The sequence below is a fragment of the Rhipicephalus microplus genome, chromosome 8 (genome assembly GCF_043290135.1).
Source record: "Rhipicephalus microplus isolate Deutch F79 chromosome 8, USDA_Rmic, whole genome shotgun sequence".
Taxonomy (NCBI): domain Eukaryota; kingdom Metazoa; phylum Arthropoda; class Arachnida; order Ixodida; family Ixodidae; genus Rhipicephalus; species Rhipicephalus microplus.
The window spans coordinates 10,698,066-10,721,015 of record NC_134707.1 but is presented as its reverse complement, the minus strand read 5'-3'; the positions used below and the strand labels follow the sequence as shown (position 1 = coordinate 10,721,015).

The following is a 22,950-nucleotide window of genomic DNA, read 5'->3' as shown; positions in this document are numbered from 1 at the left end:
GGTTCGCTTGAGTTTACTCCACTGTTATTCTTCAAGCACTGAATTCGTATCATTACATGTCCTTATAATATTTATCTCCCTTTTATTTCTTATGTATAATGTCTTCTATGAGGCATTTAGAGGTCCCTGTAAATTTTGTTAGGGAATCTGATCTCGGTGTTTAGGCAAACATCATACTTTCGGTACTCTTAGTATATGTAGTATTTGCATTAGCCGATAAAACGCAATTTGGTTCGAGAAGAAACGAGCTAGTACTACCAGGCGCACCTTGATTCCGTGGGCAAAACTTACATGTTTCCTTAGGTTGCATTTCTGGATGAATTTTTCTTTTCAAGTTAAGGAGCAGAACTCTGCGACGAAAACAAGGACTGCTCAACATTATCTTTAAAACGCGCGCAACATTGCCAATAGCGGAGGAAGCGTTTAGTCTCTATTTAACACGTCCAGGTGGCGCCACTTAACTTCACTCGCGCAAGATTTAGATGACGTTCCCTTAGACGTCACTGATGACGTAGTATACCGTTATTCTTTTTTTTATTGGAGGCTCGTTGTTCCTCGGGCATTTGGGCGGATTTCAGGTTCTCGTTATTTTACGGTATCGGCCACCGTCACAGCGATTCGATGCTAGAAAACCACGCTGTTTGCATCAGGCTCAGGTAGTCGCTCTATTCGCATTCATAAGCGGCCAGGAAAAGAACTCTGAGTGGTGGCGGCGGCGAACGACCGAGATAAAGAACAAACACAAAGGGAGGCTAGGTTGTCCCTGGCTTCCCGGCCTCCTCCAGAGGAGGAGAGGCTTGGGACACGAAACCTCCTCCTTCATTACTGACTGCAGCGTGTACTAAGATCTGAGGCGAGAGATCGGTGAGACAATATAAGATAGAGAGAGAGGAAAAAAACCGTGAGGGAGGTGAGAGAGAGAGACTCATAATAATTGCAACAACATACAAAAAAAGATGTGGCGGGTAGCTGAGCAGCAGTACGCCGCCGCCGAGTCGTCGTTGGGTCGTAGGCTGGCGCCGCGACCGATGTCGCAGTGGCCGCAGCGTCGTTGCAACAGAGCATCGCTGGTCGTGTCGTCGCGTTGAAGTGCCCCAGCTGTTGAATTTCGTTTGACGAGTGTCCACCTTGAAACCCACAGTCGACCTCCATGACATGGATCATTGCCAACGAAGGAGCGCTCGGAAATGAACGGTGAGCTAGAGCGAGCTTTCTCACCATTCAGCGAGCCCGCCTCGGAAACCTCGCCTCCCGTTGCGGTCGGGGTTTAGGTATAGCTAGCGCGTTTCGGCAATGTAAAACGCGCACTTGTACCCGTGCTTGGGTTTAGACGGTGGTTTGGAGGCATGCCTGTCGGATCATGCGACTGACACCCTTACGTGACAAGGAGGTAGTGGAGGTGTCGCGATGCGACGTCAAGATAGAACGGCAACTCTAGTGTACCACTCGCGTAAGCTACAGTTGTTGTTGGCCGAGCTTCTGTAGGTTTAAGGTACACTCTTGCTTTGCGCAGTCCCTCGTATGTCGATCCGAGGTTCTTTTTTTTTTCCCGACTGAGCTGTTTCGAAACAAGAGCGAGATCGGGGAAAGCTCGCCCATTTTGACTAACAAGCGATGGTTTTAGCGCGGGATCGCAGCATTTTCTCTTGGCTCGGGACAGAAAACTCTGGAACGACCCTCGACGTTAGTAATTGTGTTCGCGTAGTTTTACGAGCCGCAAATTAACGGTACCACGGAATCGGTTGCTGTTGAGTCTCCGTGCTCGAAAACTGCGAGTCCACACTCCCTTTCATCGTCTGCAGAGAGCTTATCGCGCACGCAAAAGCAGTAAAAAAAAAAAGGCAAACAAAACAAGGGGACAGAGAAGAGTTCGTTTCTATTTTTCTATCTCGGGCTTTCTGGCGAGCCTGGACCTTTTCGCTTGCCTGCCGCGCACGCTGAGCTGAAGAACGCTGCGTGCGGTGGTTTACAATTGTGTTTGTCGCGTCGGTGTCACTTTCACTTGAGGCCACCAAAATAGACAATGCGACGTCCATTCGCTCGTCTAGATGTCACACCGTTCTCAGTAGATCTGACAGCGTTGTCGTAGCTGAGCTATTAAAGCTAGCGCGATAAACGCACTATAGCTTTCACTCGTGAGAAAGTCATTCCACTTACGGTAAAGCTTGCGCACATGTGTTGTCTTAATAATATATGAAGATGGCAACACTGATATGGCTAGTTGCAATCTAAGAATACATGCAGGCTCTACCCAAATCCGCCGCTGTTTCCATCCAGTGAGGATTTTTAGGTGTTTAAAAAAAGTTTTCATTCATCATGCAACGCTACCAACACTTGGGTACTAACATAAACAGTCACATGACCTTCCTGTCACTGTGAACAAGGGACAAAACACCGAAAGAAAGTACATTTGGTACATTTAAATATATAGTCTAAGGAGTCTGAAAACAGTGCCTAAAGTAATTTTGCGCAAGATAGAGTTTTTATTGCAGGAAATTAGATGTTCTGTTGTCTCACGTACTACGCAAAAAGAACAATTAGGGGAAGCTGCTAGACCAGCCCTGAGTAGATAAAAATTTAATGAAGTCTTAAAAAGTAGCCTAGTGATTGCGACTTCTAATTCTTGTGTTTTGTCATATTTTACGGTTTCAGTGCTGACTGAGGTGTTTCAATGGTGACTGAGTTGCTGAAATTCCAACGTGGCCGTTAATGACGGCGCGGGCAATTCCCCTAACATCACTTTTCTGCTTGTTGTAGCACCTATAATAAATTCCGATGCTGGAAATTGCTTAGTAAACGGGCCATTGATGTCTTTGCTAGCGCATCTGCTGTTTCATTCAAAAGTAAACCCTTATGTCCTGGAAGCGAAACAAAGTCAATCAATTTTATACGTGGAGTAATTAATGATTCGAGTGCACTCAGAACACGGGAGTCCTCATTTGCGTATAGGGAATGGCACAGTAGTAATCACCGTGGGACTTGTTGATAATTTAGTAGTAGTAGTTTTAGTAGTAATAGGCATCATGCAGGTCAAGGGACCATAAAGGGAGTGATAAAGAAGTAAATAAAACTAAATCATAACGATCGAGATCAAATATACACGCGTGCTTGCAGCTTTGTCCGACGGTTTTGACGGCGCGGAACCATGCCTGTTGATGAAAGATTTATTGGGGTCAAAACGGTTGATTGGGCGAGTTGGCGAATACATGAGCGGATATGGGTTTCCTTTTTGGTCGAGTCGCTTATAATAATTTTCAGTCGCTTGTTGCATTTTTTTTTGCAATTAATCATGCACTGCCAAACGTGCGTCCAACTAAACGGAGACTACCCTGTTGATAATGTAACAGTATATGTGTCCTTTCGTTCATAATTGCGCATATTTTCGCCGTACAAATTAATTTGATTGATTTGTTTTCGCATCGCCATTGTATTTGAGTGGCATTTGTACTATCCTTGAAAGGCTACTCAGCAGGCTTCGGTTTTTTTTTTTTTTTACATCCCCAAAGACGCTCGACAATTCGTAGAGTAGACGTCGGCGATTACGTTTTCCGAATATTACACCCGCTGCGCGCCGCACAGAGCCTCCATTTCGGAACACAATTGCCGCGCTCCTTTCCTACGCCTGACCAATCCTCGTCTCGCGCGCAGTGACGTATTGTCGCCGATCGGCGACTTGACGTAGCATGCAGCTCGCTGATTGGTCACGACAAAAGGCTACGCCCTCCCCTCCCTGTGTGAGAGGAGGGTGGTGAGGCCGCGCGAAAGTTAGAAGCCGGCTGAAACCGATGTTCTAACCCCTGTAACTTCTTTATTGTAGCACGTATTACCGAAATTCCTGCGGCAGCATGCTCACAAAGCAAAAGTGCACATATTTCTTCTTAAAACCATTTTTGGACATTTGGGTCATTTACCGGTCATTAAAATATACTATTGAATCGAACGTTTCCGTAAACTTCAGCTTCGCTTGGGCTACTTCGCGAAAAACGCGCCACTTTTTTCTCTCCGTGTGTGTGTTAAGGGGGCTTCTTTTGTGATCACGTATCAGCAAAAAAAAATAGTGTGCTTGGCGTGACGCAGGCAAAACAACATATAAAAGTGGAAAAAGAAAGAGAAAACAAGCCCAAAATAGAGACAGCTAGAAAAGTAAAAAAAAAACAGGAAGAAAAATAGAAAGAGCAAGAAAGAGACAGAAATATGTATATAATATAAACCATAGAATATCTTTAGAGAAGTGCACTGCACTCTATCTATCTATCTATCTATCTATCTATCTATCTATCTATCTATCTATCTATCTATCTATCTATCTATCTATCTATCTATCTATCTATCTATCTATCTATCTATCTGCCTCTCTGTAGAGTGTGAAATCAGTCCGATTAGCGATATATGTTGCCCTCGTTTGGGCACAAGTTGGGAAACGTTTCATGCACAAACGTAAGCCACCGCCGCTGAAGGGGACGTACAAGAGAAGGCGCGGGCTCCGCTAGAAGCTCGCCGAGCGATGTGCAACGTACTACGTCATTACGGCTTTCCCCCGCTTTTCGCGGAAGAGGTCGCCTCGCGCCAGCCCCACCCAGCCAAATGACAACAACCGTGGGTTGATGAATGTCAGCTGGGCACGACAGGCTTTCCAACTCTTCCTTCGCCAGTTTACGTCGCCTCTCCAAAAGGAGGCACCGAAGAGGGAAAATTGTTTTTCCAGCGAGTCTTCGTACGACTCGCAGATTTCGGTGAAAAATAAATAAATAATTAAACTGGGGTGAATCGAAGCGTGAATCGAGGGGGGGGGGGGGGGGGCGGGGGATTCATCCTTGTCCCTTCCCACCTTGTAGAAAAAGGGTTTTTCAGCTTTACTCGCTACTTACCTACGGAGCGTAAACCTGGAGGCTTAGAAGAGGGTTCTGCTTAAATTGAGGACGACGCGGCGAGCGATGAAAAGTAAAATGATAGGTGTAACCATAAGAGACAAGAAGAGATCAGTGTAGGATAGGAAAGGAACCGGGGTTAAGGTTATCATAGTTGAAATCAAGAAGAAGACATGGACATGGGCCGGACACGTAGCAGGTAGGCAGGATAATCACTGGTCATTAAAGGTGACTGACTGGATTCCCAGAGAAGGCGAACGCACGAGGGGAAGACAGAAAGTTAGGTGGTCCGATGAAATTTAAAAAAAAAAATGTGCAGGTATAACGTGGAAGCAGAAAGCACAATACCTGGTCGATTGGCGGAACCTGGGAGGGGCCTTTGCCGTGCAGTGGGCGTGGTCAGGCTGCTTATGTGATTCTTAGAACAGAAGAAAAAAAAGTGAGCCCCGTAACTGTCTGCATCAGAGTGCGACACCTCAACAGTAGCTCACAAGGGATGGGGGTAAGGAGGGGTTAAAAAGATGGGATTAAAAGGTAAATAGATTGAGAGAGGAAGGAGAGAGCGAGGCTCAGGGACAGCGAACGACAGAAAACGACGGAAGTAAGGAGGAGATAGGAAAGATAAACACGGTCGCAGGAGTCCGAGGACGGGGCACCACTCGGCGAGAGCTCTTGTCGGCGTCAGGAGATGGCGTAGGGCGAGCCCAGTCGGCCAGAGCTGCGCTGTCGTCGGAGATCGCGGGGGCACAATGGGTCGGCACGAAACACAGAGAGCGAGTCAGCTGGTTGTTGTTGTTGTTTCCCTGTGCAAATGGCTCGCAGCCAAAGAAGGGGATTGGCCGATTATAAGGTGAATTTGCCCTAAACTTTCAGCAATGCGTCATTCCTACAAATTTCTTGTAACTTAATTTTGATTTGAAATACCGATATCAAGTTTGCAGAAAAAAAAAGAAGAAAAATAGTGAGACAGTAATTTAGCAAGAAAATCGCTTAGTCGCAGTGATGTATTCTTGAACGGCGAATAAAACATCCCTGTGGCTGAAACCCAGTGTAGAGGCTCCAAATGAAAGAAGATCAGGTTGTGATAGTTGCAAGCCCAGTCTTTGAAGAGGTGGTGCTAGTATGCTTTGCCTGAATAACTGGTTCTTGTTCATGAGCGAGGCCGCTGATGATGAACGTACGACTTGGGTAGGGGCGAAGCACGCAGTTTTTCTTCTTCCCTACATGTCCGGTTCCAGTTCCCTACGGTATGCCTGGAAGGATGTTCGAGTTGAATTAACATCGCCCTGTTGGGTTAACTGCTGCCTTCTTCATATTTAGTGAACCTGTGATGAGTAAAGGAACTTACCCTATTTTGTCAATGTATCGGACTGGGCACAAAGCAAATAGAGGGATGGGGACGCAAGAACAGCTCTTTGGGGCGCACTGCTACGAGCCTCCGCCCCCCCCCCCCCCGTCCCCTGAACCAGCGCACGCCTACATATGGTGCGTAATTGTTGACGGCAATTACGAGGACTGACTTTTCAGAATGTACAATATATATATATATATATAAGGGAGAGAAGTGTATACCTAAGGGCTCGTATTTCCGTGTTTTAACACAATATTAATGAGATATAACAGACAGTAATGCCAAGGAATGTACAGGGGAAGTTATTAGAACCAATGGACTGTAAATAAGAAGAAAGAAGAAAGAAAAGTGGATGAAAAAATTACCAGCTGTGAGCAGGAATCGAACCCACGACCTTCGAATAGAGCATTGAACGCGTTATCCGAAGGTCGTGGGTTCGATTCCTGCTCACAGCTGGTAATTTTTTCATCCACTTTTCTTTCTTCTTATTTACAGTCCATTGGTTCTAATAACTTCCCCTGTACATTCCTTGGCATTACTGTCTGTTATATCTCATATATATATATATATATATATATATATATATATATATATATATATATATATATATATATATATATATATATATATATATATATATATATATATATATATGTGTGTGTGTGTGTGTGTGTGTGTGTGTGTGTGTGTGTGTGTGTGTGTGTGTGTGTATCATGTGAAGTCCAGGTGTACTAAAGAAAACTACATATATCCGCCGTTTCATTTTTAATGTCCACTTCGACGCCGCGTCGCTTAATTAATGCTATAGCCTTTAACTTTAGCGGGAAACCTGCATCGTTTACTGTCGCAATGAACAAGAACTTATAGCACGCGTCAAATATATTGCGCGCGTTCGACATCGTAAACACTATCACTGCCCTCGGGGCTTTATTGACTGTGTAGTAGTGTGTGAGTGGCAAAGGGCGGTGTGGAGCTTGCCCGGTCCCCCGAATCACCGACCGCCTCGTAGGCTACACGTGCTGCTCGAGAGTGCATATTTGCCTCTCGCACACGCCGATGGAGTGGCTTGCATCCGACCCGCGCATATATATATTGATATGATATATAAGGAGATGTTGGCGCACCATTATGGCGCCGGCTACTCCTTAGCCGTTAATTGAAACTTGAACACGTATCTTGAAGCAAAAACATACAAAGCAGTGCATGGAAAATAGAAAACTCAGGCACAGATATGTAAAGACACACTTATACGTACATATCACAATGGAAAGTAAATGTTTGAAAGTCATTGTAAGAAGTCTCTGGAAACAACAAAACACAAACAACAAACACGAAACACAACAACAAAGCACACGTCTGGTCCTTATAAAGATGCATTCGCTCGTATGTACATAATAGTCGACACGTCATTCATTTCACAACACACACGTGATGGGTGTCACATGGTACTGTATATAATAAGTACATGTGTTACAAATGAAAGCTTGTTCTTTGTTAATACTTGTCAGCAATCCCGCTGTCTTGTAAAAAACGTGTTAATGCTCTTAAAGCGTGGGACTGTAAAACTCCAGTTGGCCACGGGCCCAGAAGTTTTTTCATGCTAAATGGTCTGTGGTCCAATGCGAACAGTTCGCTTTTAAGACGACGTCTTGGCGTGTCATGATGTGGACAGTCTATGAGAAGGTGACATACGTCTTCATCTATAAATTCACAATCGCATTCGGGAGTTTCAGCTCTGCCGCGCATATATATATATAGCGTGTGTGCATACGCGACGCCAAGTGAAGCGCGCATGATATCAATCGCCGAGCCTGCCTGTAATATAACGGAGAGACGTGCAGCCCACCAATGCACTTTTATGCGCATCCTAGCTGCGTTTTTCTTTGCCATTTTCGCTTCTACCCCACGTTTCACTTTGTGCGACTGTGTCGTGTATACGCGAACCTCGCCATTTGTGTCGTCGCGTTCACCGCACCATAACGGGGTCGTGTGCCGCCGCGTTCTCGTGTCATCCGCCGCAGCAATTACACGTCGGGACGGACGACATATCCCGACATTTTTATACACCTCGTTTCACAATCACATATAGATGCATGGCTTGCCTCGGCGTCAGTGAAACCGCCATGTTGGAGTACATAGTGGGAGGCGAAGCTGACGATGTCACGTTGCGTGCAGATTCATTCGCAATTCATACACAGATGCCAATAACATCGCTGTGGCGTAGTTTTCCGTGGGAGAAGCAAGTGGTTCCTTCAGGGGAGCAGGGAGGCTGGGAACGTGTGTGTTGTTTTTGGACAATGCTTGGGTTGGGGGCGGTACAGCCCCCACTCCCAAACTGCCCGCTCGCGCCATCCCCCCGTGTCGGTCTGAGATTCCTGAAGGGCTACATTAACGAACGCGCCTTCGGGTAAGGTCAACCACCGCAAGATAAGGGATGCTTTGGCGTCATCAAAGCCGCCATGTTGGAACACCGGCTGCGTTCATGACGTCACGAACAGACTATCAATATAGGACGTCCGTGGGGATATCTAATCAGCGACAGGGCGTTCACACTACCGTGGTTCGTATGCCACAAGAACGTTATTTATTTGTTTATTTTTATTTTTGCACGTGTGCGCAATACTTTCCATTTCTGGGCTTACGCACCAGTTGAGGCGCACGATGCGATACTGATATCTGTAGCAGTTTTCCCCGGTTTGCAACGTTCGACAAATCTTGCATGAACGTAATAACGAAGGCTTTTAATTAAGATTCGTCGTTACCATCTAAAACGTGGCAACGATGTCAGAAATTCCCACGAAACTTACTAGGAGGTTCAACTTCCCGACGAAGACCGACAATGCAGACGTTGGTCGACCTGCACGGGACGCTCTAGAAGTTATCTCTTTTGGACTTGCGCAAATTTTCTATGGGAGAAACAAGTGCTTCCTCCAGGGAGGCAGGGAACATATACGTTGTGTTAGGATTACGCTTGCTCTTGTGCGTGTGTGTGGGAGGGGGGTTCAGCACTCCCCTCTATACTCCCCCGCTGGCGCCATCCCCGAGTGTCGGTCCGAGATTCCTGAATGGCTACATTAACGAACGCTCCTTCGTCGGGGAGGTGAGGCTTCTTTATCAAAAGTGTGACGGCGTGCGGCGGGACGACGACGCATGCGCGTCATGCTTGGTTGCCAAGGCGACGGCTAAGTGGGGGGACTTGTGTTCTCGGCTTCGTCGCCTCGCTTGGAGTGCGACACGGCGTCTGCGCAATCGCAAAGGTGAGCGTTTTACGCTTCGTCGCACACCGGAAATGGCCGCGCAGGAAATGTCGGCCTAGGCGACCGGAAGTTGAAGAGGCGGGCGTCGCGGGGCCGGACCTCTGCCCACTCGGCGCGGGTTCGTTGTTTCGCGGTCAAAAAAAAAAAAAAGTTATTACCCCCCCCCCCCCCATAGCTTTCTTTTTCCTCGTTTGACCGCGTGTTCCAGCCGACACACCCAGCGTTACTACATGCAGTTCACGAGATCTGATGGTAGTGCCAGAACACACAGCCTAGCGAGTAGACGCAGCGAAACCGGACTTGCTCGTGCATATTATTTTCTTTCTTTAGTTGTGAGCAGGGGGTCCACGGCTGATTATGTAAGCGGCCAGGAAGCCTTCTTTGAAAACGCGCCAAAAAGGGCATTGCCACTTAAGCATCTCAATGTGTTCAGCGAGAGTTTCATTTTCTTGGTATCCGTGGCAGTCGATATTGCCACATGATATGCTTGGGTGAGATCGTTATACCAAGCTTGTCTTTAAGAAACGTGACAATATTAACAATGCCGAGCCCGCCCAAAAAGCTTCGTCGCGCCGTCTGGTCCACTGTCGGGTGCCTCTAGTGTCTAGAATATTCTAGGCACTATAGCCGTGCGCGATTAGATCAGAAATCAAAAGAAGAAATCGATCAGGCAGGACCGACGAGTAGATGATCAGGAAATTATTAATGTTAAAACAAGGGATAACCAGCATGACAGATAGTACTTGCCATAATAAACAATGACAGCGCCGTACTCTGGTTTGCAGCGGAGCGAAAGCTGCTGGGGCTTGCACACATCATTCGTGTCACTACTTTGTACAACAAACATGGTGTCACAATCGCGAATACACAGGATTGAACGAGCACACACAACGTTATATTGCTTTCATAAGCAGCTATTACATAATGCAGTGCGTATTGTTGCATAACTGTCTTGTGGCTGCTACACGTGACAACTACATAGTCGAATACGTCCGGGCACATGTACCTCGCACGCGTCCACCTTTGCATTGTATTGAACGAAATTTTCCGGCGCAGCTTGAGGCTGTTTTTTAGTACCAGTAGTTTTGGTTCTGCTTCGATAACGAAAGTGGGTGTTTTCTTAAGGCAGCAATATTAAAGATATATCCAATGCATTCCCAGACACCACGATACTCTTTTTAGGGATCTCGAAAAGTGTTTTTGTTTAGAGCAATACACTGAAACGTTTAAAAAAATATGTGTGAGCGCATGTTTGGTAGTTGGACTATGTGGGGAGTCGGTCATCAAAAATAGCTTACAATTGTGACGCATGCGTGCCATACGTGCCAATATGTATGGTTGCATGGTTTCTCTTCGTGCACTCCACATAAGCACCTAAAGTGGTTTTATTCTGAAAGTTCCAGCTGTAATGAGCTCAAGCTAGGTGTGATGCGAAGCACGCCTTTTTCCGTGCCTTTTTCAAAAGAGCGGCCGCTGTGGATGAGTGCTTGGAAGGCTGTTTGCCGATCCCTTATCTTCCATTTCCGGCATGGCAAAAAGACTTGGTCCAGCGATTGCGATTCTGTGTTACTATATGCTTTCGAGGGGTGGGGGGGTGGGGTCAAAAATGCGAAGCTACCATTGAAAATGTCATTGCGCTTCCTGTTCTCCGGAGACTCAAAATAAGCGTGTAGCATCATTGCGGCATCATATGTAACTGCAGTAGACATCATTTCCACCATTCCTGAGTGGCCACTACAATAACTTATCAAGCACCTTGTATTTGGCTGGCACACGCACAAATACAGACACAAACTTTCACAAATTGTTGAAGTACAGCAAAAAAAATGCTTTGGCTGCATCTTCGTGTGCAGTGGGGAGGCATATACATCCCACATTATTTGTAAGATAAAATGGTAGCACAAATTGCAGTCAACGACACAAAGGAACAAATACAGACAAACTCTAATCTTTTTTTCTTAATCTGCTCCTGGTTATATCTTGCACATGCCAATTTATCCTTCAAGTATGCACCACTGGGACATAAAATACCAGCAATTATTAGTATAATTGTTCTTGCTATTTCAAATATGAACTAATTTGCCCAGTAGCAAGATTTATTGGAGTACATTATGATGACAATCTGTTCGCTTCATTTGTCTCTTGCAGATAATGTAATTCTAGATAGAGCACCATCATCAGCTACAGCTTAGACCACTTGAGGCGATTGCGGCAAAAGGAAAAAGTCACTGTTGGCAGCAACTGCTGACATGGGAAGCTGCGTTTCAGCCTTGTCAAGTGTCGGCGGAGACAGGAGTCGTCGGGAGCGGACGTTTCAGGTGAGGATGGCTTTATCCCCTTCGGCGGCGGTGTGTACAATTGTACACATAAAATTCGGAGAAATGTCATGTTTCTTCAAATGGCTTGAAACTCAGTGTGCACATTCGCAATCGCATCAACTTCACTGCGTTGCTTATTGCTGCAAATGATCACTTTGCTAGAGACACTACAGTGCTCGACGATGGGTCAATGTGAGGTGTTTCACGATCAACGTAAAGTTTTTTTTCTTTGTTCTAAATGAGTGCAACCAAAAATCAAACTGTGGATGCATTTTGGGCCTAATGTGTTCTTGATTTTTTTAAAGCAAAGATTGAAGGTGACCAACAGTACAGTAATTAGAGTTAGAATAGTAACTAATGCTAATTACTCAAACTTGCAGAAAACAACACATTCCTTCATTATCTTTTTTGAAATGTAACAGTGAGTGCCTAGGAATCATGCCATGCAAATTTGATGCATTTACAGACAGCGCATCATAATTCAGGCCCAAAGAGGTTCTTCTACATGTCATAGTCCAAGCTGAGAAAGCATCCTCAGAGAAAAGCAGCAACATCGTTCAAACCGTTGTGCCTCAAAATGTTTATTTGATGTTCGTAATGTACCAACATGTCCACATGCCAGTCGACTCATTTTGATAAGGCTTATGCACACAGTGCAGATGCTTCGCGAGAAGTGGTTTCAGTTCACAAATAATGAATATATGGTGGCCCCTCATCCAAAATAGCATTGCAATACTTTTTTTTTCTAATTATGCTAGGACATTCACCAATCTATGGGTACAAGTATGATGATGATGAACAAGATGTCAATGCAAGTGCTCCTTCTTCTGCTGTCCATGAGCAGCAGACCTCTGGCTATGGGTACTCACATAGGGTATTTAGGGGCACTTCAGCACTTTTTGGACAGAGTAAAAAAATGTCACAGATTCGTAATGAAGGGAACATTTGAGCCAAATATTGTATCCTGGCACAACATTTCAATTGAATTTCTAAGTCAGCTAGAAATCGCTCACTTTTCTCTCGACAACTGATGTCATATGCTTAAATCAACTGTGTCACGTACCCATGGCAAAAGCACATAGACACGGTCAGAATAACCGAACGTAGGGCGAGTTGGTATTCAATTGCCGATGGCACTTTACGAAAAAAAACCCGGACAAGAACGAACGAGAGCACAGACAGGTGTAGACATGGCCACTGGCTGAGTTGAGCATTGCGAGCAGCATGGTTGCCGCAGCTGTGCTCTACATCATTGCGCTCAGAATCACTCTGACAGTAAGCCACACATTTTGAGAAAACAATGCTCAAGGTCATGGCTCATGCTTACGTACAAATGTAGCCCTTCGTCCATCTCCCCCACGTCCTGAGTAGCTTTCAGCCCACTCTCTGGTTCAAAAGGCGAGAGAAAGGCCTTAGAGTGTTGGACAAACCTGTGTAATTCAAGTCATACTTCATAATAAACATTTCTGAAGCAGCTGACTCATAAGGCATTAAACTTCGGTAATGTGATCATTTGATAAATACTTGGAGTGTTGTTGCAGGGCCCTTTCAAGTTTTGAGGGCATTCCCACATGTTAATGTAAGGCCGCAGCTGATTGGTGCCACGCCGATGCAGGTGTGGAACCTGGACGAGCAGGGCGCCGAGGTGAGCCCGGGTAAGATTGAAGTGAACGCAAATGACCTGGTGCTGTACCAGCGCGGCCGACCGCCCGTGCGGTGGCCCCTGCGTGGTCTGCGACGCTACGGCTTCGACGCGCACCTCTTCTCCTTCGAGAGTGGCCGTCGATGCCCCACCGGCTCGGGCATTTATGCCTTCAAGTGCCACCGCGCGGAGGCACTCTTCAATGCCCTACAGGTGAGCCATCGCCAGCTCCTTGTTGTACTGGCAGTGCTTTCAAGGTGAAGCCTTTCTTGTTTACACCGCACGCCCAGTTCCCCATCCATAATTTTCATACCTGCTAAGGAAGGCTGAGCCTCGAGATGGTGATAGTAGACTTCTTTGGTGAACGCACATAGAGTTGAGCCTCACTAAAATGTAGCTAAATTGGAACAATAATGCCTTCATTCACCCAATATTTGTTATGAAATATGCGTTGTTGCATCAATAATATTGCAAAGAATCATGTTAGCTGGAAGCTTATTATGTAAGAACATTCCATAACATGTTCACTAAATACTGAGATGCTACTGTAACCCGCTCGGAAAGGATCTTACGGAGACTTGTGCAGTCAATGTGGTATTTACATGGATGGCTGATTGACACGAGTGCTGGCATGTTGCCTTAATTAATGTGGTTTTTGAATGCAAGTTAATTCTGAAGATAACACGATCCTGGTAATTCTGCATGATGCAAACACTCATGTGTCGTTTGCCATAGCTTTTCTGCACCTTCCTTCAGCAGTGGCGATTCAGCATTTTGCTGATTAAAGGTTGTGGGAAGCTTTTCACAGACCTATGGCACAAAAGGAAAGCATTTACAGGACAAGAAAGAAAACTATCTCAACTGACTGGGAGATATCTGAACCCATGACCCTAGTAATTTCAATTATCTATTGCCCCCCTTTCTATATCTGTGGCTAGGCTCCATGCTTAAGGTTACATGAGCCACAGACCTACAGTGGTTGTGTCCGTTTGCCCGCAGGAGTGCATCCAGAACTCGGGTGCTGCGTCAGCTATGACAACGACCATCAGCAGTTCGGTGGCTGCCCCTGACCAGCAGCAGCCGGCTCCACCCTCAAGCATTGTCCCAATGACGAGCCAGCGGAATGACATCGTCTTTCCCCCGCCAGTCAGCAACGGTCCCACAGTTGACTCGTCAGGTTACCTCGAACCCATTTCCCTAGGTTCGCTGCGACCTGCCGCCATGTCGCAGTCAAATGCAGCTGCCATTACGATGCCCAACTCGACATCGCAAAACCTGCCCCAGCATTCCTACGTGAACTCGTGCGCTCAGTGCGGCCAGCCACATCCGCCACCCTGTGTCGACATCAACACCAACTATGCCAAGCTGGACGACCTGCTCAGACAGGAGGCGGGCGTCAAGCCGCGGGATAGCAACCACTTTTACGTCAATGTCAATCCCATGCCCTTGAATCAGCAGCAACACCCACTGCAGACACACTCATATGCGAACCTGAGCTGCCCAGCATCCCCCGAGCGAACTGTTCCACCGTCAACAGCATCAGCGACAGCGGCAGCCGGCCTCCTAAATAATGGTGGGTCGGCAGACGAAGTGAACTACGTGGTGCTCGATCTGGACCACCAGAGCGACTCAAGCACGAGCGCCGTGTCCCCTGTGGCAACGGCTGCACCCGTGGTGGGCGCGACAACGGTGGCACCAGGCAGTACTGCTGTGGCAGGCGCTTCTACCATCACACCAGGCTCGCAACCGACGTCCCCCACCCGTGCCCCCGAGGGCTATGCAACCATCGACTTTGACCGCACAGCCGCACTGTCTAACTCGGCCAACCCAAGCGTACACCACCACGACGACAGCGTGCGCAAGACGCGCCACAACAGCAACGCGGTGCCCGTTCTGTGTTGAATGTGGGGGGCATGTATTGTTTTATGCACGCATATGATTGAGTGCTATGACCAAGCTGATGATGTGCACGTGTTCTCCTATGTTGCAAACCGGACATCGACCATCATGACAGCTTGGACAATACGAGTCACTGAAGCACTGTCAAGGTTTTGCTAAGTGACGAGGGGTCTTGTGTGCTTGCCCAGATTGGCGTGAGCATGACATCCCAGGTGCTCCCATCCTGATGATGATGTGACACAAGAACAGTCCCAGGTGCTGTTTCACAAGTGACTATGCCCATTGGATGATGTGGAGTTTGGCCTGAGCGTGGATTTCCAGAAGGTCAGCGAGCATGCATCAGCACTCTTCTTTTGAGAGGTCAGATGTTGCACAGCACTCCGAGGACCAGCTTCAATAGCATTGGTACTATGAACTGCCCACCGCTTCCGAGATGTAGCATAGAGCTCTTTCTTTAAAGTAAGTGCAAATGGTGTCCGTTTAAATGGCACACTCATTTTGGGCACATCCATGCATGATATGATATGCAGATGCTTTGTGTGCATGCTCCTGTGATGGCTGAGAAAAGCTGCCTCATTGCTGAGGCACAACTTGTCGTTTGAATCATGGAATAGCTCGTCATGACAACGATGCCGTTGGGTATTGGTGACAGTATGGAATATGAAAAATGGCAGAAAGGGGTAGATGGAAGCCTGCGATTAAAAACTCTGTAATTGTGTGCTTGAGCCAATGGTTTGACAAGTTCACTTGCCGTAGCGTCGTCTTGAGCATGCAACCCCCGTTAACGAATTTTTTTCATCAGTATTGAATATCAAAATGTTTAGAGCACTTATCATTTCTACACGATTATAATGTGCACCTGATTTTTGTAAACAATACAAGAAAGGCTAGCATGCTCCAACACTATATAAATGTCCAATTGACTATATGAATGGAATACAGTACTCCCGCTGCTGCATAAGCATGAAAACACTTATCCACTCTAATGACCCTATATAAAACAAAACATTGCTGGCAATAATTAGCAAATTTCTAGCCACAAAAAAAAATGTACAGGGTAACATTAAATGAAATACGTCCCATCAGATATGATTACCATCATATCTGAAGGCAGGCCATAAGCAATGCAGCAATTCTGTTTGTTTTGTATGCGACAGCAACATACGGGCAACATGTCAACACATTTTCTGAAAAAGACGGTGCTTTCAAAAAAAGAATTGAGCATATACGCTGCATTTGGTTTCATGCAGGACCACTGTATCTAAGAATTCCTCTCGGTCACACTTTCTGGTGAACTTGGTACTTTAATTTTAAAGCACTCAGCTACAAAAACAAAAAGAGCCATAAGAGTGATGAATCTAAGTGGTCCGGAGCAATGCGTGATATGTGTAGTGCGCCTGCAAACAGCTTTCCGACTGCCCACGACAAAAAAAGATTTCAGCAGTGCTATTACATAACCTGTGGTACTATAAATATGTGGAGGAAATTTCACCCCCGCAGCATTCTTGAGACTGCAGCCAGTGTAGGAGGAAACTTGCAGAGGTCTTCTTTGTGTGATCACATTTGCTGTGATCTCATAGCTTTGGACGCATGTGGTACCGTTGTCATGACAGCTTCTGATCGACGGCTAAAACAAACTTCTGATTTTTAGATCTCCAGTTTCATTCATTGGGATACATATCGAATTTCACCAGCAGATGTACACTTTTTTTTTTGCCATATCACTGCGATGGGTGGCAACTATGCTCTGGTCTGTCATGATTGTTGTGCAAAAGCGTGGGCATTTAACAGGTAGCCCAAAAAAAGAAGACAAAAGACTGAGGGCTCATTTTGAGACCTCTAAATGTGAAACTATCTGCATTTTGTGCATGTGTCATTGAATAATTTTTTTTTGTGAAAACAGACTTGTTCAGGATTTGAGCGTGCCAGTGACTTTCTGCAAACTATCATGGTTAGAATGGTTGAGTGCTTAAGAGAATGGAGCCTGGTCTATTTTGAAAAAGGCAGAAACTTCCACCTTGGGATGTACACCATAGAAACCACTTGTACACCTCAAAAGGAGTGCAAGTGCTTGAAACAGCATACGTGGTGTTGGCATGGATAGTACACCAATATGTGGGGTACTATTAAAACCACGTGAAATGCCACAGATAGAGTACATGTGGCGGGGACACCTTTTTCAGTGTTAACCCGGGGAGAGACACCATACACCTGGATGGTGTTTTCCAGGTGGCATTTATAAGCATCAAAACCTAATATGGGCTTAATGCTTGTTGCACACGACACTACTATTTCCGTTTGGAGATACCACTGGATATAGGGCGGGCTTTGTAAGAGACCTAATAAGTTCTCTGCCATAAGCTTTTTCAAGTGTAAAAAAAATGTGCCCCATCAACTTTTCTTGGCATGTTGAGGAAGCAAAGTTCTCATCAACATCGATGATGACCATGAGTCTGCGCGATTTGGGCTTGCAAGACTTGCGGTTGTACTGCTTTATGATCTCATGCTAGGCAGTGACTATTGCTGCTTCTTGCCGGTGTTTCACAAGTGACCACAGAAGCATTCTTATGAGGTAGCATTTATTTATTGATGCAAAAGAACATTCAAGGCAGCTAATCTTTAGCATATCTCGATTGGGCATTTGTATTCCAAGCACGTTTTGTGTGTTTTAACATGTCTGAGAAGAAACGCTGCATTAGCCTGAGGACATAAGCTGCTGGATTATTACCCTTTGCTGTAATATTTTTTCAAGCCGTAAGTGTTTGTCAAAGGATTGTTTTTTTTTTTTCCAGCAATCAAAGCAGTTGCACTTACAGGAAACCGATGCCGTATGCTTAAACCACACGCTTTTTCATTGATATGCTTTAACAATGGTGCAGAACTCAGATGTAGGCTCAAATGTCGCTATCTGCATCGATACCTGCCATTTTGTTGGCTTATGAACCGAGAGCGTGAAGCAGTTTTTTTTTCGCAGGGTAAAAAAAAAAACACACACACACATACACACGATGACTCGGCTAACTGCCAACGTTAAGCACATTGCCACACGCAACCATGTTTTATAAATGTTGGAGGTATTCCAGTTATTGACCAAAGAAGGTGAGGTGCCAATGTCAAAATGTGCACCAGTTATTTCATGGGCATTTTCTTCACACTGTTATCACCAAAGAACGGCTGCCGTGCTTTAATCGTGGTGTTGATGCTTGTTTTAGCCAAAGCTTGTTTATACGTTTCGTTTGTGCGTTGATTTAAGCACGAATGTTGTGAAGATCTCATGAAGCGTTTCTTGTTTTCAGTGTTTTTTTTCCTTTCCTTCTATGATGTTTGCACAAATGTATGTAGCAACAAACTTGCAGCTGAGAAAGAGCGATTTCTGCTAGTGTGCAGTTACCTGTGGCACATTTGGTGCTCTGTTATATATGAAGCTTGATTTACTTTTTTTAATGTATGGTCCCTACTGCATTCGCTAGAATGCAGGTTCGTCATATTTAATGATGCTTGTACTTGGTCTTAGTATTTACCAGGTTGTTGAATTATTAGTCGTGTTTGAGGTCTTGGCTGGATTGATTACTAAGCCCCAGGCTGCTTTGTCGATATGAATTAGTTTTTTCATTTCAAATTTCACTTCAGTTCAGGCACACGTATTACCGTCCAGTGTTATGCTTTTGTCATTCGCACATTCTGAAAAATGAATATGAGTGTCCACAAAAAGCGGAATTAAGGAAAAAACTTTGTCTTCCAGACAGCACTCAACAGGAAGCTTTCTACTTTTTCTGTAAATGTAGATTTTGAAGCCATGCCCGAGCTCAGCTACACAACTGGGTGTTTATAGCTGGGCATTATTAAAGCCTGTGGAAGTCAACATCAGAGTTGGGCTTAGCAACAGCTCCTCTTCCCAGCAGCGTCTTGTCTAGTAATTTTTTTGAACAGAAGTCCCACTGTCATTTCTGCAAAGCAGTTGCTGTTGGCAGCAACAAGCATGCAGTAGTGTGATTTATGTTATGAAATGCTTAAAATGGGCTTAGCAAAATATCCGTGATTAATCAGTAAGTACATTGTTGTGAGCGTAGCTCTGTTCAGAAAGCGCGATTGAGCATTAATTCATTTGTTAAATAATATGACATGCTTGTTACGCACAAGCACACTTTCTTTTTTTTTTTTTTTCAATGTAACGCTTTTGCAGTTGAATTTGTTCACAATGTTATCACTGTTGCAGATCTTTAAAGCTCCAGAGTGTGAACTATGAACATACATTGATCCACATAAGTAACTGAGTTAAATCATTGTGGTGCTTCAAATGTTTATTATTATTGTTAAATATGCAGCAAAGTTCTCAGATGTGTTTTTAAAGAATGCTGAATATGTAAACAATGTTCACTTATGCTTGCTAAAAGCAATTGCTTACACTTGTCTTCTTGCCTTTACTGTGATGCACTCATTTAATTGTACGATGTGGTGTGTTGACCAGCTATGTCTGAAGAAATATTAGAAATAACAGCTAGTGTGAATTGTTACACATTAACTTGGAAGTTCCTTTATTACGTGTTGTGTAAGATGATGTCACCAGCTTAATGCAGCTATTTATACATTGATGCAGTAAGCCCATATAATTATGGATAGCATTTTTGAGGGTCACCACAGATTTTTTTACATAAAGGAACACTATAAGGCATGTCCAATCGATTTGAATGCATTGCATTTGAAGTGAAAAAATAAACTTTTTAGGCGCCCAGTTAGAGCACCAATTTACAATGTGATAATAAAGACCTTTAAATTTGTAAGCACCGATTTCTGAGGCAGTTTACAGCGAACAGGATTATTATACTGAATTCTTTTTTGCTGCTAGTGAAAATTCACAAATTTTTAATTCAAATTTTTTAGCCTGTGCTACATAAAAAGCAGACACAAATATCGTGCTCTACAGTTAATTCTCTAAAGACATAAATTTTAAAACTATACATGTACTGTTTTTACATGAACTCAAAATTAGAAGCTAAATTCTTGGATGCAGAATCAGACACTTTCTTTTCAATCGTATGCTGTGTCAGCTAAGAAAAGCATTACGGTTTTTTGAGTAGTACGCATTCACACTTGTTATAACTAGCATCTTTCGATTGATCGATTAATCAACGGGCTGACTTGAGTTTGTACGTTCAGTGGAACATAACAAAAGTGTCAGGTTAGATTCTTTTATCACTGACAATGCAGCGCTGAAGTGGATAGCTTGCAGCAGCATTAAAAATAAGTTATCAGCTGTTTCATTTCATTCACTACCAAGTCAGGCCGCCTTTTAACGTCATTGCGTTGAATATAAAACCAGTGAGCAAAAGATGGAAATTTTGCCAGCAAAATCCCAATAGATGAGCCAATATAAATATAAATGAATTATGCTGACACTGATGAACAATGTTTCAAGTTTAACAAGATCATCCGTAAATATCAGAATTGTGTTGTTAACAGAGTTAGGTAAAGAAACAGGTTTGTATCATTCGTTATTTCATCCTGTCTGTTGCAAAAATGAAAAATCCAGTACTACCACCACTTTGAGAGTGCACTCTTCAGCTAAAACGCTTTAGCTTCGCAGTCTAAGAAAGTAGTCATGGTTAAGGCATTACTAGTAACACAACCATTCGATCGACTACCTAGTCCTAACAGATGCCAGATACCAAAGACCACAGGCCCGAGAGTTTTTGAAGCATCTCTGGCAGATGTGTTGTTGCTTAGGTGCTTGAAAAATTTGGGTGCTCTTGTGCATCCATTGACATAGCATATGTGTACCTTTGGGGGTGCTAGATGACAGAAAAAAAAATCACTGCAGAAAATGTGTTTCAATTGCATTATACATGTTAAAGCCTTGTACGGTTGATTCAAAGTATGGTTGCTTGGAGATATTGCTTCTACATGCATAGAAAGGATTGTTCGAGACCTGCTGAAGCTTTCTGCACAGAGGTGCCGTGAAGTGTATGTCTCAAGTATCTCTAGCAGCTATGTTATATGCATGTTGATTGCCAGCTACCTTTGCCAAGTTGAAATGACGCGTAATGTTCATGGTGCGTAGGTGTTAGTGACATTGACTTCGTTGCAACCTTGCAAATGGTCAAAACTGTACAGAACTTGAACTTCGGTGTAACTGTGTGTGTTTTGTGCATGTGTGTCATACAACAGATCAGTGTTGCTCTCGTTTTAGCTAAAGTATTTCTTCCGTACGTGCTAACGGCAGGAAAAATGTTCATGAGTACCTTACTTAACATTGTGCCTCTTAAAAGTAAGCGGATAAACGAAATCAAGCTGCTAAAGTAACTTCACATGAAGTCTGAGTCAAACATGCCTGAGGCTCTCGCATGACCCTCTGCCAAGTTACTGGTCCAGAAAAAAAAAAATTTACACGTGTTGGGGGCACTCGACTGCATTACTTTTTTTCTTTCCAAGAAGGAAAATTTTGCCGATGCCCTGTAGGAATTCTATTTGTCATGTTCTTCACAGTACAGAGATGTTGCCGACATTAACATTTGCAACGTGAAACCATCAGTTGACGAAATTGAGCAAGCATATAGCACAACCAAAGTACCAGTGATCTTTTTCTTTTTTTCCTCTCTCAATTATGTGACCTGTGTTGACTGCTTGCAATGCAAGAAGCCCCAAAATGAGTGCACTTGCACAAATCTTCAAACTGTCTGCATTGAACTTAATTAGTATATTGCACTTAATTGGTACTGTAATAATGGCTGATTAAACATAATTAGAGTACCATAGACAATTTCATTTCAAATAGTACTAGTACTTGGCAGTTGGTCAGCACATACTTTATGAACTGCAATCACTATTGTATCCTGTGTCCACCGCAGAGGAAAAAAAAAAAAAAGAATGCCAAAGAACGCAAGTTAATACGTACCTGTCGACACGTCCGCAGATTCTAGAGAGACGACTACTACTATTTATGGAGAGAAAAGTGAAATAATAAAAGCTTCATATCGTTCTACCACCTGTGTTGAGTGACTGAATTGTTGAATGAGTGGTTTGGATGATTGAGTATCTTTCCCAAGGACAGAAAATTATATTGATGCTCACATGTCAGTGCCAGAAGAACTCAAAGCTACAGCGATGATGTACAGCTGCGGCTGGGGCAGTGTGGAACAGAGATCGTTTGTAGATTGCCACAAAGTATACTGAGTGCTGGAGCAGCAGAATGTCCTATGATAATGAACACAGCATACTACTTGTTGAAGGTATGCAGATTACTTAGGAGAATTCAATCCAGAATAAATGGCTATAAGTGCACTCATGTGCTTTAGTGTTGTCACTTACATCCAAGTGCTACGACACTCAAAATAACTGCAACACTCTAAAGACAGTTAAACTCTTTGGGGGAGCCTGTCCCACAACAACCATCATCTGGCTTGCTTAAGCTTTTTTTTTTTTTTTTTTAAAGGTCAATGCTACCCACTTTCCTCGCTCTTTCATCACAAAGCAGACACTACACATGGGTAGTAATAGAATATAAAGGACAGGACACTGAGTGCTACTGCAACAATGAAGAGCTGCCAACTAGACATACTTTGTTGTGCCACTTTCCTATCAACAATGCTATGTCATGCCATTCGTGACGTGAAAGCAC

The 22,950-nt window shown here is 44.3% G+C and overlaps 1 protein-coding gene across 1 annotated transcript; it reads left to right on the top strand.

Annotated features, from left to right (window-relative positions):
• The first annotated feature begins 554 nt into the window (after window positions 1-554).
• LOC119164117 (uncharacterized) lies at window positions 555-22,314 on the top strand. Its single transcript, XM_037416223.2, has 4 exons — window positions 555-1,194; window positions 11,625-11,794; window positions 13,410-13,649; window positions 14,436-22,314. Exons 2-4 carry the CDS (start codon window positions 11,726-11,728, stop codon window positions 15,336-15,338), a joined length of 1,212 nt encoding a protein of 403 aa, XP_037272120.2. The 5' UTR covers window positions 555-1,194; window positions 11,625-11,725; the 3' UTR covers window positions 15,339-22,314.
• The last annotated feature ends 636 nt before the right edge of the window (window positions 22,315-22,950 follow it).